This window comes from Myotis brandtii, unplaced genomic scaffold (genome assembly GCF_000412655.1).
Source record: "Myotis brandtii unplaced genomic scaffold, ASM41265v1 scaffold305, whole genome shotgun sequence".
Taxonomy (NCBI): Eukaryota; Metazoa; Chordata; class Mammalia; order Chiroptera; family Vespertilionidae; genus Myotis; species Myotis brandtii.
This window is the reverse complement of record NW_005361652.1, coordinates 3393108-3410595: the sequence shown is the minus strand read 5'-3', so window position 1 is coordinate 3410595 and position 17488 is coordinate 3393108. Positions and strand designations below refer to the sequence as shown.

Genomic DNA, 17488 nt, shown 5'->3' with positions numbered 1-17488 from the left:
GTCTGCTGCTTCTTCTAGTCTACTGTTGATGCTTTCTATTGTGTTCTTTATAGCAGTGATATCATTTTTTATTTCTTCTTGGTTTTTCATTTCCTCTTCTTGGTTCTTACACATATTGTTGAATTTGCCTTCCATTCTTTTCATCTACCTTATGACCATTTCTCTGAATTCTTTCTCTGACAGGTTGCTTGCCTCCATTGCCTCCATTTTGTTTACTTCCTTTTCTGGTGATGCCTGTTTTTCTTTCATATGTGGGCTGGTTCTTGGTGTCCCCATGATCTCTCTTCTCCAGGTATTTGGTTATGTAGTTCTCTCTCTGCTTCAGGAGAAATCTGACCTTTCCGTGAGAAGAAGCAGGGCTCCACGTAGTCACACTGTCCCAGATCCGGTGTTTCTGGGTTAGCAGCCGAACTCTGGATCGACTGGAGTATTTAGTCCATTTACATTTAAGGTTATTATTGACAGGTATTTATTTATTGCCATTTTTATTTTCTTTATGCCTATGATCCCTTCTTTCTCCTTTTCTTTTTCTTAAAGCAGTCCCTTTAACATTTCTTGCATTGCTGGGTTGGTGGTAATGTACTTCTTTAACCTCTTTTTGTCTGGAAAGCTTTTTATTTCACACTCAATTTTAAATGGTACCCTTACTAGATACAGTAGTCTTGGATTTAGGCCCTTGCTTTTCATTACTTCGAGTATTTCATGCCATTCCCTTCTGGACTGAAGTGTTTCTCTTAAGAAGTCAGTTGATATTCTAATGGGAACTCCTTTGTATGTAATTTTCTCTCTCTATCTTGCTGCTTTTTAGATTCTTTCACTGTCTTTATCATTTGCCATTTTAATTATGATGTATCTAGGTGTGGGTCTCTTTGGGTTCATCTTGATTGGGACTCTCTGTGCCTCCTGAACTTGTGTAGCATTTCCCTTCACCAGGTTGGGGAACTTTTCTGTCATTATTTCTTTAAACAGGCTCTCTGTTCCTTGCTCATCCTCTGTCCCTTCTGGTATTTCTGTAATGTGGATGTTGTTATGTTTCATGTTGCCCCAGAGCTTCCTTAAGCTATCTTCCTGCTTCTTAATTCTTTTTTCTATTTGATGCTGTAACTGGGTATTTATTTCTATGTTGTCTTCCAAATTGCTGATTTGGTCCTTTGCATCATCCAATCTATTTTTAATACCTTCCAGTGTGTTCTTCATGTCAGATATATCATTCTTCATTTCTGTCTGGTTCTTGTTCATGGCCTCTATTCCCCTTCTCATGCTGTTGTAATTTGCACTAAGTTCCTTAAGCATCTTTATAATCATTGCTTTGAAAGCTATTTCTAATAGGTTGCTTGCCTTCATCTCATTTAGTTATTTTTCTGAAGCTTCTTTCTTTTCTCTCATTTTAGGGTTGTTTCTTTGTTTTTCCATTTTAGCTGTCTCTTTATATTTGCTTTTATGTGTTAGATAGAACTGCTATGCCTCCCAGTCTTTGTGGGATGGCCTTACGTAGAAGGTGTCTTGAAGAGTCCAGTGGTGTAGTCTCTTTGTTCACCTGAGCTGGATGCTCTAGGAATGCCCCTTGTGTGTGTTGTTTGGGTTTTCCTGCTGTAATTGGGACTTGATTGTTGATGCCCTGTTTGTGGGAGGGATCTCCCTTCTGACTTGCTGCCAGTGAGTTTCAACCCCAATGTTCATGCCAGCTATCCAATGGTTGGGGACTCCTTAGCCCAGAGGTCTGCCTTGAATCTCAAGCCTTGATTGACCCTGTTCTAGGCTGTAGTTTCTTCCCACATGGAGCTGGTCCCACAGGTGTCAGCTGCAGGTGCTTGGGGTCCTGCTGGATTTTGCCTTGCTGAGCAGTCTGGGATGGTGTCTGCAGTGGGGATCCAAGTCTCTTAATGGGCCTCAGAAACTCCACAAGAGGGGCAGGGGATTTTCCAATAGGGTTCATCAACTATCTTCTCCCCAGGCAAAAACAGCAGGATAGCTCAGGTTTGCCTGAGAAAGATGACCTCCACAGCATGAGGAGTGACTCAGCACAGGTATCCTGGTATCTGCCTTCTGAGTTCTATCACTGGATCCCCCAACCATGGCTTGTGTTTATACAGCTCCAGCCCACTCTGCCCTCCCTCTGCCAGAGCACAAGGTGAGTGGCTGCACACAGAATTTTGTGTGTTGGCCCTTTGAGAGGGTGCCTGCATTTATAGCTATCTCTTCCTGGCAGACAGCAATCCTGCTGTTTTTCACAACCAGATGTTATGTGGGCACCTTTCTCAGTTCTAGTGCTCTCTGCTGGGGGTCCCAGCTTGGGAACTAGACCCCAAAGTTCTCAGTGGCAACCCCCCCCCCCCAGCTGAGATATCTATCCAATACTTCAGCTGTTGTCTGTTGGAGCCCGACATGCCATTTTGTGCCTCCACTCTTCCTATGGAATCTTCACTTTCTATCCTTGGTTATCAGGGTTCTCTCCAGAGAGTCTTCAGTTGATCGTTTAGGAAGTTTGTCTGTATTTTAGTTGTAATTCTAGTTTGGTCCTGGGAGCATGTTTGTGAGCTTCCACTTACTCCACAGCCATTTTTAATCTTCCTAAATCTTTTAAAATTAACTATACTGTATAGATTTAACATAATGTATTTAATATTTCCTTTGTTGATGGACATTTTATATTGATTCAGTTCTTTTAAGCCTTTACAAGCACTTATATTATGAAATTGTTTATGTGTAGGCTGGCTTATTTCCTAGGAATACAATTGCTGGGTTAAAGAATTTGTGAGACATTGATACAGGGTTTGGCAGAAGTAGGTTTACAGTTGTGAGCATGAGAAACAGAGTTTATTCTTTTTAAAAAATATATTTTTATTGATTTCAGAAAGGAAGGGAGTGAGAGATAGAAACATCATTGATGAGAGAGACTCATTGATTGGCTGCCTCCTGCACTCCCCCTACTGGGGATTGAGCTCAAAACCTACGCATGTGCCCTTGACTGGAATTGAACCTGGGACCTTTCAGTCCGCAGGCTAGGGCCAGGGTTTATTCTTGTATTGTTTCTTTTTTAAAAAATTATTTATTGTTTAAAGTATTACATAAATCTCCTTTTCCCCCCATTGACCTCTCCCTGGCTGCTCCCACCCTCTAGCACATGCCCTCACCCCCCTACTGTCTGTGTCCACTGGTTATGCTCATATGCATGCATACAAGTCCTTTGGTTAATCGCTTACCTGTTCCCGCCCCATACTTCTTCTTAATTATTGTATTATTTTCGATATGAACACCTGTAAACCTACTTTTGCGCCACCCTGTATTTACTATTCAATTGATTTTGACAAATTGCTCTCCGGTAAAAGATTTTATCAGAGTATCTCCCTCCAACAGAGTATGGAAGTACCAATTTCCCCACAAACCAGTCAACAATATCATCACATTTCTAAATTTTTACAAACTCCTAGCTGAAACATGGTAATACATAGTTGTTTCGACGTGCATTTCTTTGAAATTGAGTGTCTTTTCATATTTTTATCAATAATTTATATTTCTTTTCTGTGAATAAACCCATTCATGTCATGGGCATATTTTTCTATCAAGTTGTTTATTATTTTATTAGTGATTTGTAAGAGTTTTTTGATTATTATAAATTAGCCATTTGACATCCTATGCTTGGGGCTTTGTTTGTTTGTTTACATGAAGTTTTAAATGTTTAGTTAATCGATTTCTGAATCTTTCCCTTGGGTGAAGAACATAAGTTAGTCATGGGCAATTGACTTCTGAAAAGCCATGAATAAGTTTCTATGTCACTCTGGGCTCCTGGCTCACCTCCTAGAGGGGCCCTCCTACACACAGGGGCCTTTCACGTGAGGAGCTTCCTGCTGGGGTGTCATATTTCAAAGTTCAAAGAAAGAGGCTGCCTGAATGGTCTATATTTAGGGTATGACTCCCCAGTGGGGACAGCTGGATGTCTAGAGACTAATTTCTGCATACTTTGTCCCTAAATTCTGGGATTATTCTGAAGGGTTTGAATGGGTGGTGCAGTGAAATTGTAACAAAAGGCCTCTTTTACCTGGAAACTGCTTGGGCTCTCATAAACTGCTTTCTGTGAGGGAAAAATGACATGGGTCTCTGAGGTGTTGCAGTCATTTACAGACACCACAAACTCACTGCTACCTCTACTGGAACATGCTAAACACTAACTACTGCTAGGGTGATATAGCACATGAATGACAGATAGCGGAGATAACACACCAGCATCATGATTAAATGAAAACTCCACATACTAAGCCTCATTTCCATCAGTGGGGTAAGCAGTTGGTCCAGGGTGTGATGAGACAGACTACTTTGACCACATGCTTATGTGAAAACTTCAAATAAAACCTCTTGAATGGAAAACTGGTAGATCAAGGAAATCACTAGTTTTCAGGCACTAGGCTAATCTGGAGCTGGATCTTTATTCAATCATCCAGGAGTCATATATGAAGAAGTTCTCAGACACCTGCTACAAGAGCATAAGTTCAGCCAGAACTTCAAAAGACTGTAAATCACTTGTGGAAATCTGCCAAGATTAGAAAACTGAGTGTCTTTCCAAAAGATTAATTTATAGATCACACTAAAAATGTGCTAATTTTGTTTAGGAAAATTTTGTATTTAAAATGTCAATAATTACTAGTCTGTTTTGAAAACTGTGAAATCGTTTATAGCAACTACAAAACATTTTTTAATGTGGTGCAAAAATAATGTAAAAAAATGAGTCTTTTTTATTTTTACGACCTCATTTCTAAATGTCAAATGAAAATGGCTTGACTGAATTTCCGGATTTACAAAAACAATGAATGCAATGTTAAAAGAAAAAAAAAAAGGAGCATAAGAAGAAAGTTAAGCCTCTCCTTCCACTCTCTGCTTCTTTTCCTGACAGCCCTTTCTTAGCCTTGTTTGGTGCAACAAGGTACTGGATGGGGAGCATCATTCCTATAGTCTAAGGGAGAGGGGATTCCTCAAAGAAGCGTCTGGTCAAGGCCTGGGAGTGGGTGGGGGGATGCAGACCCTCGCAGGTAACCAAGGAAGAATAAATCCCAACTGCAGGGAGGTGAGGCCACTTGTAGGATCTCAGGTTTGAGAGGACCCAACTGAGTGACAGGGAGGTACAGCAGAGACTTGGAGGGGGAGTTCTGCGTTCAGAGTGGGGGGAAGACCCTGTCAAACTCCTCTCTGGCCAGTGGGAGCAGGGCGGGGGGAGGGTGGGAGCGCGAGAGCTCCTTGGTGACGCAAGCCCTCACGTGACCAAGAGCTGCAGAGCGACGCAGCTTGCGGTGCAGTCATCACACCCTTCTGGGTACCAGCTCCCCGCTGCCCTGCGCAGGCAGGCTGGCATCGGGCCCAGGAAAAGCGGAGCAGGTAAGGGCTCGGGACGCGCGGGGCCCAGGGCGGCAGCCGCGCCGCAACCCCAGTAGCTGCAACCAGGGGTGAAGGACAATGCGGATTCAATTATCAGGAGCCTTCCCACTGAATCTCCCGAACCCACTCCCCCCATCTAGTGTGTGGAGGGGAACCTTGGGCTTAGCTGGTGGGGTGTCTCAAGAGGGAAATATCGAGATTGTGATGCTCCTTCCTCCCTGACTCTAATCACTGACCGCTCATGTCTGTTCAGCTTCCTGCTCATTTCAGTGGAAGGGATTTGCACGGTGGTGTTGGCAGAGAAAATGGTGGGCTTTAGTGACTGGATGCCCTGCGTTGGTGGGGGAGGCTTACCTGAATGTTGGGAGGGAAGTTTGATAACAAGGGTCTGAATTCAGACAGGTTGAGTATTCGGATCTGTGTCCAGGGTGCTGGTGCAAGCACCCAGTGCCTTTATTCCTGTCTTGTGTAGCTCGGTGTTGCAGTTTGTGGCGAGGTAAAGGAAGGAGTAGAGAAAGCTGCATCGGATCTGTGAAGGTTAGTGTGAGCATGGGCACTGGCTGTGAACCACCCAAGTGCGTTGTGAATTCTATATGACAGGGACTTCGGCAGCCACTATCTAGTTGGAATAAGGGGTGAAGCTAGCTAGGGAACTTTCCCTAAACTGCATCTACTTACCAAGCTTAGGGCTTTAAACTTAAATTTTATACTGAAGACCAGTAAAGATAGCAAATTTTTCTATGGATGATTTAATTGGTACTTCAGATAATATTGAGAAGATACAAATTGTTGTATTAAGGAGCATTACTTATTATTATTATTATTATTATTTTTGAGAGAGAGAGAGATAGTAAGTTTTCCGTGGAGGAATAGTGATTTTGCAAAAGCAAAAGCTTCCCCCCACACCTTGTCTCTTCTACTGCTGGAGACTCCTAGAGATGGGTTTGAGGGAAAGTAGATAGCAGTAGGCTATGGTGATTCTCGAGTATGGGATCCGGGGGCTTCCATCTCTCTCACCATCCTTCAGTTTTCAGATACCTTGCCAGTCTGAACATCTTGGTGAAGGAAATGATGGACTTTTGGAAGAAGCCCTAGAATGCTACAGGTGGTTTTAAAAAGATTTTGCCCATGCCACTCCCCTTTTATTTTTTCCTGCCTCCCTTTCTCACCCTTCCTACTTCAGTACTGGGGAGGCCCAAGGTTTTGCCTGCCAGGGAATGGGTCTCTAAATCCAATAAGAGGGGTTACTGAGACCTGTGTCTTCATTACTGAAATGCCACAAGCACTCAACATTCACCTCCCCCTTTTTTCTCTTTGTTCCTAGATCTTCCCATACATCTGCAGTAGGGCTGTTTACCACTGGAAACAAGGGAGAGGGGGAGACTTGTCTAGAACCGTGGAGGTTGGTGTGATGGTGGGCAGTGTCTGAGAGGGTGGGAACAGAATGTGGCTGGTACTTGAGGGGGTCTCAGTAGATGGCACTTCTGCTTCTCCTACAATCTGCCAGATTTCCACAGTGTTGCCACACCCCATATTGATTTCAGTGCAGGAAACATTTTGGGATATTGGGGTAAAGGTGGGCTGGAGTATGACTGAAAGAAGAGGAGAGGGGGGACCATAAAATGGGACACATTAGCCAACTGGACCCAAGCTCTCTGGCAAGGCAGGTACTGGGGTCAGGGACCAGGGTGCTTGTGTGTTTTATGAAGGATTCAGTCTCTATTACCGCCTGTTTGTTTATTTATTCATAGATCTACCTGCAGGTTTGCTGCAGGGCTTGAGATGACTGGAAGCAAAGAAACAAGGAGGAAATTGCCCCTGATCAGTAGAGACTGGTAAGAGAAAGGTCTGCCTGGGTAGACCTCTAGGGTGGGTTGGTAGAAACCATTGTGTATCCAGTAGGTCCAGTGTCAAGTCTGGAGGATCCTCAGTCTCTCCCCTTTCCAGGCAACTTTCCCACCATTCCTGTCACTTACCCCACACCCTCACTTTAATTTTGATACAGGGAATGGGGTGAACTGAGGGAGATAGATAGTTTGCTAATAATATGTTAGTCACATGAAGAGCAAAATCTCAACTCCCATCTGTCCTTCCATCTGTCTTTCTGTCTGTCTGTCTCTAGGTCCATAGATCTCATGAGTATATAGACCTACTTTCGGGTAGATCACAAATCAAGAGAAGGAAAGAGGAGGGAACTGCTTTGGATCAATACAGGTTGGTATGGGGATAGGGACCTGTGGGAGTGGTGACAGAGTAGGTCCAGTAAAAAATCAAGGTCTGAGAGCTTCTCAGTCTCTCCCACTCATAGTCAGCCCTCCCACCATTCTTTTCCACTATTTATTTGGTGTAAGGAAATGTCTATGAAAGTACCTTGGGGAAAATTGTTGGGTACTAGGGAAAATGGGGAGGTGATAAAAAAGGGGGGGATGGAGAGAGAGTTTGCTAATGCTTCTCTTTTCCAACTAAGCACATTATTTCTATACTTTCCTGTCCTTCTGTGTATCTGTCTGTATGATGCACAGAATTAGAAGAGAAATTTTAGTCCATTTCCTTCCTCCACTTCTAGGTCCACCTCCAGTGACAGCTGTAGTGGCCTTTGAGCTGAAGACCAGCACCCTTACAGACCTATCGCACTCTTTCCCCAGCCATTCTGATCCCCCCTACCTTATTTGTGGCATCAGCAGGGGTGATTACATGGGTCGCATTCAGGAAGTAGGCTGGGTGACTGCAGGACTGGTGATATGGGCTGGTACCTGCTATTACATTTACAGATTAACCACAGGAAGAGCCCAGAGTATGAGGAGACTTGCCAGCAATGGGTCTAGAGTCAAGATGGAAACTGTGGCTGGTGTACAGACCCAGACCTTGGCTACGAGTGAAGCCATGGATGGGACAGAGATTGAGACTAGATCCAAGGTCAAGACTGAAGCAGAAACTGGAACAGGAGGTGGGGCTGGGGCTGATATAGAGACGAAGGCCACTGCTAGAGGCAGACCCAAAGCCAACTCTCAGGCCAAGGCAATGGTTGGGGCAGAGGCAGAGGTCCAATCTGAGGTCAAAACAATGGCTATGACAGAGGCAGTGACTCTGGCTGAAACCAAAATCAAAGCCAAGGAAATGGCCATGAAAGAGGCAGTGACTCAAACTGACTCTGAGGCTGAGAGAGTAGTCAAGAAAGAAGCAGTGACCCAGACCAAAGCTAAAGCTTGTGGACTATTTGCCAGGGCAGAGGCCAAGAAAGAAGCAATGACCCAGACCAAAGTGGAAGCTCATATATTTGCTGAAAAAGAGACAGAGATGAACAGAGTACTGGTGACACAGAATGAGGCCTTGGCAATAACCAGGGAAGTAGCCAAGATGAATGCCATAAACAAGACTGGAATTGTGGCTGAGACCAAAGCAAGAGCCCTGGAAGAGACTATGAATGTGGCCAAGACTCAGTCTGAGGCAAGGTGTGGTACCACAGTTGATGCTAAGGGAAATCTTAATACCATGTCCAGGGCAGGAGCTGGAATGGATATAAGGTCTTATGCACCATCTCAGTCTGTGGCCAAGATCCAGGTTGATGAGATGCCTTGTGCTGGGCTTGAAGACAAGGGAAATTGCAAAATTATGTATCAAACAGAGTCTGGGGAAGACATGAGGACTTCTGCCCAGTCTCAGATTATAACCAAGGCTCAGGCTGAGACCATGACTGGGGTAAGGGTTGATGCTGGGGGTAATACCAATGCCATGTACAAGGCAGGAACAGAGACAGATATGGGAGCTTCTACACAACATCAGACTATGACCAAGAAACAGGTTGAGGCAATGTCTGATGCCAGGGTTGATGAAAGGGGAAATACCAATGTCATAACTAGGGCAGTGACTGGAGCTCACATGAAGACTGTTTCTCAGCCTAAGACTATGCCTGATGCCAGGGTTAAGGATAGAGACAATTCTAATGCCATGTCTAAAATGGGGGAAAAGGCAAACCTGAAGGTCAATTCTCAGGTTGAGGCTTTGCCTGATTCCAGAGTTCAGACCAGGGGTAATCCCAATGCCATTTCTAAGTTAGGGGTTGGAACAGATATGTTGTCCTGTATACAACCTCAATCTGTGGCCAGTGTCCCAGGAGATGCCTTGCCTGATGGTAAGATTAATGCTAAAGGCAATGCCAACACAATGTCTAAGGAAGGGGCTGGGACAGACACAAAGGCACAGTCTCAGGCTTTTGCCACAAGCCAGGTTGAAGCCTTACCTAGTACTAGAACTAAGGCTAGGGGCAAAGCCAAAGGCAAAAGAAAGGCCAGGGTCAGGACAGACATGAAAACCTATGCACAGCCTCAGGGTGGGGCTAAGTCCCAAGCTGATGACAGAGGAGACCCTGATGCCATTTCTATGGCAGAGGCTAAGGCAGAAATGAGGCCCTGTGGTCAGCCTCAGGCTATGGCCAATACCCAGGATGAAGCCTTGTCTGGTATCCAGAATAAGTTCCGGGGTAATCCCAAAGGTGTGTCTAACGTAGGGGCTGGGCCAGACACAAATGGCTCTGTCCAGCCTCAAACAGATATAACGCAATCTGCTTGGCCACAGGCTGTGGCCAATTCTCAGGGTGAGGCCTTACCTGGTGCCAGTAATAAGGTCAGGGGAAATCCCAATGTTGTGTCTAAGACAGAGACTGGAGCAGATACAACAGGTTCTGCACAGACCCAGGCTCTTTCAAATTCCCAAGGCAAAGCCTTGCTTGGTGCCAGGAATAAGGACAGGCGCAAACCTAATGCTGTGTCTAAGTCAGGGGCTGGATCAGATGCAGTTGGCTCTGCCCAGCCCCAGGCTGTGACCAATTCCCAAGAGGAGGCCTTGCCTAGTGCCAAGAATAAGCTCCAGGGCAATCCCAATGCTGTGTCTAAGGCAGAGACTGGAGCAGATACAATGGACTCTGTCCAGTCACAGGCTGTGTCAAATTCCCAAGGTGAAGCCTTGCCCGGTGCCAGGAATAAGGTCAGGGGCAAACCCAATGTTGTGTCTAAGGCAGGAGCTGAACCAGATAAAACAGGCTCTGTTCAGCACCAGGCTGTAGTGAGTTCCCTGGGTGAGGCCTTATCTAGTACTAAGAATAAGATCAAGGGCAATTCCAATGCTGTGTCTGTAACAGGGGCTGTGCCAGATGCAAAGGGCCCTGCCCCACCCCTGGGTATGGCCATTTCTCAGGGTGAGGCCTTGCCTGGTGACAAGAATAAGGTCAAGGGCAATGCCAATGCTGCATCTAAGGCAGGGGCTGGGCCAGATGCAATGGGCTCTGTCCAGCCCCAGGCTGTGTTTAATTCCCAAGGGGAAGCCTTACCTGTTACTAGGAATAAGGTCAGGTGCAAGGCCATGGCTGCATCTAAGGCAGGAGGTGGGCCAGATACAACTGGCCCTGACCAGCTCCAGACTATGACTAATTCTCAGGGTGAGGTCTTACCTGGTACTAAGAATAAGGTCAGGGATAATCCCAATACTGTGTCTAAGGCAGAGGACCACACAGATGCAAAAGGCTCTGTCCAGCCCCAGGCTGTGTTTAATTCCCAAGGGGAAGCCTTACCTGTTACTAGGAATAAGGTCAGGTGCAAGGCCATGGCTGCATCTAAGGCAGGAGGTGGGCCAGATACAACTGGCCCTGACCAGCTCCAGACTATGACTAATTCTCAGGGTGAGGTCTTACCTGGTACTAAGAATAAGGTCAGGGATAATCCCAATACTGTGTCTAAGGCAGAGGACCACACAGATGCAAAAGGCTCTGTCCAGCCCCAGGCTGTGTTTAATTCCCAAGGGGAAGCCTTACCTGTTACTAGGAATAAGGTCAAGGGCAATGCCAATGCTGCATCTAAGGCAGGGGCTGGGCCAGATGCAATGGACTCTGTCCAGCCCCAAGCTGTGACCAATTCACAGGGTGAGGCCCTGTGTGTTACTAAGAATAAGGTCAGGGATAATCCCAATACTGAGTCTAAAGCAGAGGCCAGAGCAGATGCAACCAGCTCTGCCCAGCCCCAGGTTGTATCTAATTCCCAAGGTGAGTTATTGCCTGGTACCAAGAATGAAGTCAAGGGCAATCCTAGTGCTGTGTCTAAGGCAGGGCCTGGGCCAGATGCAATGGGCTCTGTCCAGCCCCAAGCTGTGGCTAATTCTTGGGGTGAGGCCTTGCCTGGTGCCAAGAATAAGGTCAAGGGCAATGCCAATGCTGCATCTAAGGCAGGAGGTGGGCCAGATACAACTGGCTCTGACCAGTTCCAGACTATGACTAATTCTCAGGGTGAGGTCTTACCTGATACTAAGAATAAGGTCAGGGATAATCCCAATACTGTGTCTAAGGCAGAGGACCAAACAGATGCAACAGGCTCTGTCCAGCCCCAGGCTGTGTTTAATTCCCAAGGTGAAGCCTTACCTGTTACTAGGAATAAGGTCAAGGGCAATGCCAATGCTGCATCTAAGGCAGGGGCTGGGCCAGATGCAATGGACTCTGTCCAGCCCCAAGCTGTGACCAATTCACAGGGTGAGGCCCTGTGTGTTACTAAGAATAAGGTCAGGGATGATAATCCCAATACTGTGTCTAAAGCAGAGGCCAGAGCAGATGCAACCAGCTCTGCCCAGCCCCAAGCTGTGGCTAATTCTTGGGGTGAGGCCTTACTTGGTGCTAAGAATAAGGTCAGGGGCAGTTCCAATACTGTGTCCAAGTTAAAGGCTGGAGCAGATACAACAAGCTCTTCTCCGCCCCAGGTTTCAGACAGTTCCCATCGTGAGGCCTTGCTTGGTGCTAGGAGTAAGGTTAAGTGCAATACCAATGCTGAATCTAAGGTAAAGGCCAGAAAAGATACAATGGTCTCTGGCCAGCCTCAGTCCATGGCCCTTTCCCAGAGTAAGATGTTGCTTGGTGCAAAGGACAAAGCTATACCCAAATCTAAGGCAGAAACCACAGAAGAAGGTGCTGTCTATAAAAACCCCAAGCCTAAGGCCATGCTCACTTCTGACAGTGAAGGTGGGACAGGTACTCTGGCCTGTGGAAAGACACAGCCTAAAGTCCATGACTATTATTGGAATGAAATTGGTATTGAAGATTGGATTGCCTCTGAGCGATGGATCAAATTTAGGTTTCAGGCCAAGGACGGATACTGGGAGAATAGCATGTCTTGGGTTGATGATGAGAATGAAGCCAGTATTGAGTCCTGGAGCAGGGCTAGTGATAAGTCTGGTATTAGGTCCTGGGCTGGGGCTTGTGATGAGGCTGGCATTAAGTCCTGGCCTTGGGCTAGGGATGAGAATAAGGTTGGTATTGAATCCTGGGATAGATCTGAGGACCAGGCCAGTGGGGATCTCTGGACTAGGAACAAGGCCATTAGAGGGTCCCGGACTGGGGCTGAGAACCAGGTCAGTGGAGGGTCTTGGGTTGGCACTAGGGACAAGGTTATTGGGGAACCCTGGACTGGAGATCAGATTAGTGAGGGTTCCCAGGCTGGGGGCCAAGCCAGTGAGGTGTCCTGGGTTGGGGAAGAGGCAATTGGAGGGTCCTGGACAGTGCCTGAGAACAAGGCCAATGGAGGGTCCTGGCCTGGAGTTCAAAAGCAGGCTAGTGGAAGGTCCCTGGATGGGGATAGGATTCAGGCAAATGGAGGTTCCTGGACTGAGACTGGGGCTAGAAATGTGGCTAGTATTGGCGACTGGGCTGGCACTGTGGACAAGGCTATTGGAGAGTCCTGGGTTGGGACTGGCGATCCACTTGGTGGTAGATCCAAGCCTGATAATCAGGCTAGTGAAAATGTATCCTGGGCTGAGGCTGGTGACCAGGGCAGTGGAAGGTCTAGGTTGGGGTCTGAGGACCAGTCCAGTGAAAGACCCTGGGCTGACACTGCAGATCAAGCCAGTGGAGTGTCCAGGCTGGGGCCTGTGGACCAGTCCAGCAGTGGGTCCTGGGCTACGACTGGGGAACAGGCTGATGGAGGGTCTAGGCCAGGGTTTGTGGACCAGTCCAATGTTCAGTCCTGGGCTGGCACTGGAAAGGAAGCTAGTGGAAGGTCCTGGGTTGGGGCTGGAGATCAGGCAGGTAGCTGTTCCAAACCTGAATTTGAGGGTCAGGCCAGTGGAGGAGGCTTCCGAGCTGGCACTAGGAATCAAGCTGGTAGAAAATCCTGGGCTGGGTCTAGTCTGGAACCTGAAAGTCAGACAAGTGGGGGGTCCTGGGCTAGGACTAGGGACCAGGCCAGTGGAAGGTCCCAGGTCAGTGCTGGGGTGGAGGACAATGAAGGGTACTGGCTTGGGGCTGGGATTGAAGCTAGTACAGGATCCTGGTTTTGGAGAGGGGAAGAGGCTGGTATTGTGTCCAGATCTGGATATAAAAATGAACCCAGTATTGAATCCAGATCAGTGACTGAGGAAGAGATTATCATTAGTTCCATATTTGAGGATGAGGACAAGGCCAGTATTGGGTCCTGGAGTAGATCTGAAGAGGAGGCCTTTATGGATTCCTTTGTGGGGGCTGAGGCCAGGAAAGAGTCTTGGCTCTGGGATGAAGATACAACCACTTCAGGGTCTAGGCTTGGGGCTGGGGAAGGGCCTGGCATGAGGTCCTGGACTTTGGCTGAGGATATAGATGAAGATGAACTAAGTAGAGCATCTAGCCCTGATATTGAGGAGATCAGTTTAAGATCCTTGTTTTGGACTGAGAGTGAGAACAATGAGTGCATATCCAAGAGTGAGAAAAATGTCAGTTTTGAGTGTGGGGCTGGAGACAAGGATAAGCTTGAGGCTGCTGGTGGAGTTGATATAAGGTCTTGGTTCAGGGATGGTAATGAAAACAGAAGTGGAAACAAATCTGCACCTAAGACTAAAAAATCATCTGAGTCTAGAGGCACATATCCGTCCATGGTTCCTGGGGCAGGAATGGGATCATGGGCAGAAACCATGATCTGGACGGAAATGAAATATCCATACCAAAATGAACCCTGCTTACTACCTGAAGATGGCCTCAGAAAGCAGATCAGGTCCGGGGCGAAAGCTCAGCCCTGGCCTTTCCACTGTAAACACAAAACTAACATGGATCCACGAGAGCTTGAAAAACTCATTTGCATGATTGAGATGACTGAAGAACCTTCTATTCATGAAATAGCCAATAATGCTCTATTTAACAGTCCCGATTATCCATTTTCCCATGAAGTCATTCATAATGCAGGTAGAATCTCAATTATTGAAAGCTTGCTCAATAATCCCCACCCCAGTGTTAGGCAGAAGGCTTTAAATGCACTAAATAACATCTCGGTGGCTGCTGAAAATCATAGGAAGGTTAAAACATACTTAAATCAAGTATGTGAAGATACTGTCACCTATCCCTTGAATTCAAATGTGCAGCTGGCTGGACTAAGATTGATAAGGCACCTGACTATAATTAGTGAATATCAGCATATGGTTACAAATTATATTTCAGAATTTCTTCGTTTGTTAACTGTGGGAGGTAGAGAAACGAAAGAACATATTTTGGGTATGCTTTTGAATTTCTCTAAAAATCCATCTATGACAAAAGATTTGCTCATAGCCAGTGCACCAACATCAATAATTAATATTTTTAGCAAGAAAGAGGCAAAAGAGAATATTATTAATGCTCTTTTACTATTTGAAAATATAAATGACCATTTTAAAAGAAGAGCAAGAGTATTTACCCAGGACAGTTTCAGTAAAAATTCCCTTTACTTTGTATTCCAACGACCTAAAGCATGTGCCAAGAAACTTCGAGTCTTAGCAGCAGAATACAAAGACCCTGAGGTGAAAAAAAGAGTTGAGCTATTATTAAGTAAACTTTAATTAGTTGTATGTTTCCAAACAAATCTGAGTAATATTTTGGTTTTGCATCCTGGGGGTAATACACTTTGTAAATTGCATTTTAACTTTGATACTGATGTTATTTATGATGGTTTGTTGCTGGACCACTTTATGAACACCAGATTAATTCAAACTTGTACTGAAAATACATGTGTTGCTTTTTACCTTGTCTAGATCGAGATGTTTTTAGTATGCTTCATGAGCAGAAACTAAGCCAATTCTTCATAAGTAAGGTAATCTTTGGTCCTTTGTGTGGACTTACGTTTATACATTTGAGATTTTATTTTTGTCATCAATAAAGTTGTGTGTTTGAAGCAGTAAAAAGACATGTCTTTTTCCTTGAGTTTGTGATCTATTTGGAAAGGCAAGAAGTACCGAAACAAAATGATAGTAACAAAACTAGGTGTCTCTGATCATGGTCAGACCCTTCGGTCAGACTCTCCCCATCAGGGCAGAAAGTTCTGTAGGTAACAGTGCTTAGGCAAAGTTTTACAGAGGAGAGGATGCTTAAGTAAGCTGGGCTTAAAGGATAGGATAAAAACAGGACAGAAGAGCATTGGAGAAGGAAGGAATGGTGGGAAGAAAGGCATGGAGGTGGGAATGCTGCTCCAGAGAGAAGGCTGGCCTGCCTGAGTACAAAGTGTGGAAGAGGGAGTGGTGAGAAATATAGTTGAGCAGTGGGAGTGAGTCGCATTCATGGAGGTTCTGTCTCTAGGTTCTGTGTAGGATCTCCAGCCAAGTCCTGTCTCTAGGTTCTGTGTCCTGTTGTCTTGTTACATCTGTATTTATACCAGTTGATTTTAATCCTGTCAATTTCTATTCCAAAGGTTAGGGCGTTTCTTATCTCCATTCCAGGGAGTAAAGATTATGTAGCTTAAGCGTGATTGTTCGTAGTTAAAGTGATTAACTACCCACCTGGCACTTAGTTAAGGGGTTTTATTCCCTCCATAACTTCAGGGGAAAATCCCTACCTGGGGAAACAACCTTTCTCAGAGAGGTGACCTTGGTTAAAACACATAGCTCCAAGAAAGGGAGCAAACATATCAAGAACAGTATGCTATATACACCAGGTCCCTTGAAACATGCTGTGCAGATGTTTCTTTTCTGCAGCGACTGTATCAAGCAGCAAGGATGGACTGGCTTCCGGCAGTTCTTCATGGTTTCACCCCAATAAGTGATAGAGGTCAGACTGGGACCAACGGATTGCACAGCCATGCGGTGCTCACCTCACTACATTACCTCCAAGAAGCTGTCAACTTTGCAGCTGAAAGGAGATCTGCCTTGTCTTAGACTGGAGAGCCCATGATGACCCAGGTCAGAGGGTGCTAGTTGCACTTGTGGCCGCCAGATGGCGATCGTGCCAGCCACGTTCCCGTGAACCTGCTTTATTCCATTTCAAGATGGGAAAGACCTAGAAGAAGAAATATTTGGGTCTTCCTGTGTGATAGACATAAAAACCTTCAGAGTTTGAGAATATTTATGTACTTCACAGGGAAGCACATAATTGCCCATTACACAATAATCCTAGTAACAGTGGGTATCCAATAAAAGCCATGGACTGGAAGTTCTCAAATCATTTATTCCCCCCACGAATTCCCATGAAGTGTAACATTCCTCGCCTTTCCGGATGTGAAAACTCAGCCGTTCCTCAATCCATTTGTTGACTTCATGAGTATTTATTGACCACCTGCTATGATTCTGCGCATAGTAAGTAGCAGAATTAAGATTCAAATTCAAGAAATTCAACTCCAATCATATCCTCTTCCATTAGCCCAAATACCTGAGGCATTATCACTTTCTTAAACAAGCGCCCCCCCTCCCCCCAAAAAAAGCCTGGTTCGATTTTATCTGGGTTATTGTTGGGGTCCAGCCCCAGCAGGTCCAGGGGTTCCCCAAGGTGTGGACAGAGTCGGCGATGAAGGAATGACACAGAAACAGTGTTCAGTTGATCAGCAGCCTAGCCAGCATCTCTAGCCAGGATCTCCAGCCAAGTTCTGGTTCATCATTGATGTTTCTGTCACTCTCCCTTCCTCTGTCTCTGAAATCAATAAAAATATGTTTTTAAAAAGACAAAAAAGATGTACATGCTCTTTGACACACTAATTCTACTGGTAGAAATTTATCCTTAGGAAATCTATACTAATAAAAGGGTAATATGCTAATTAGACTGGGTTGACCGGACATCTTCTGGACGTCCGACTTCCTTCTAGACAAAGCCATGGTGGCGGGGGCTGAGGCAGAGGCAGTTAGGGGAGATCAGGCCAGCAGGGGAGCAAGCAGTTAGGGGTGCAAT

The 17488-nt window shown here is 45.7% G+C and overlaps 2 protein-coding genes across 2 annotated transcripts in view; both read left to right on the top strand.

Moving 5' to 3' along the window:
- The first annotated feature begins 5209 nt into the window (after positions 1 to 5209).
- On the top strand, positions 5210 to 15851 carry ARMCX4 (armadillo repeat containing, X-linked 4). Its single transcript, XM_014542609.1, has 8 exons — positions 5210 to 5367; positions 5840 to 5904; positions 6395 to 6472; positions 6692 to 6769; positions 7119 to 7202; positions 7490 to 7581; positions 7934 to 10260; positions 10981 to 15851. Exons 7-8 carry the CDS (start codon positions 8062 to 8064, stop codon positions 15175 to 15177), a joined length of 6396 nt encoding a protein of 2131 aa, XP_014398095.1. The 5' UTR covers positions 5210 to 5367; positions 5840 to 5904; positions 6395 to 6472; positions 6692 to 6769; positions 7119 to 7202; positions 7490 to 7581; positions 7934 to 8061; the 3' UTR covers positions 15178 to 15851.
- ARMCX1 (armadillo repeat containing, X-linked 1) overlaps positions 8201 to 17488 on the top strand; it is a 42735-nt gene continuing 33447 nt past the window's right edge. Inside the window, exon 1 of the mRNA XM_014542607.1 lies at positions 8201 to 8283. The gene's annotated coding sequence lies outside the window, so the exon portion shown is untranslated. The remainder of the gene's footprint in view (positions 8284 to 17488) is intronic.

Bases quoted from the DNA above. Each gene is read 5' to 3' on its own strand.
- ARMCX4 (XM_014542609.1), top strand. From the start codon at position 8,062: ATGGGTCGCATTCAGGAAGTAGGCTGGGTGACTGCAGGACTGGTGATA. The intron at 10,261-10,980 runs GCAGAGACTGGA...GCTGCATCTAAG, and splicing joins ATCCCAATGCTGTGTCTAAG to GCAGGAGGTGGGCCAGATAC.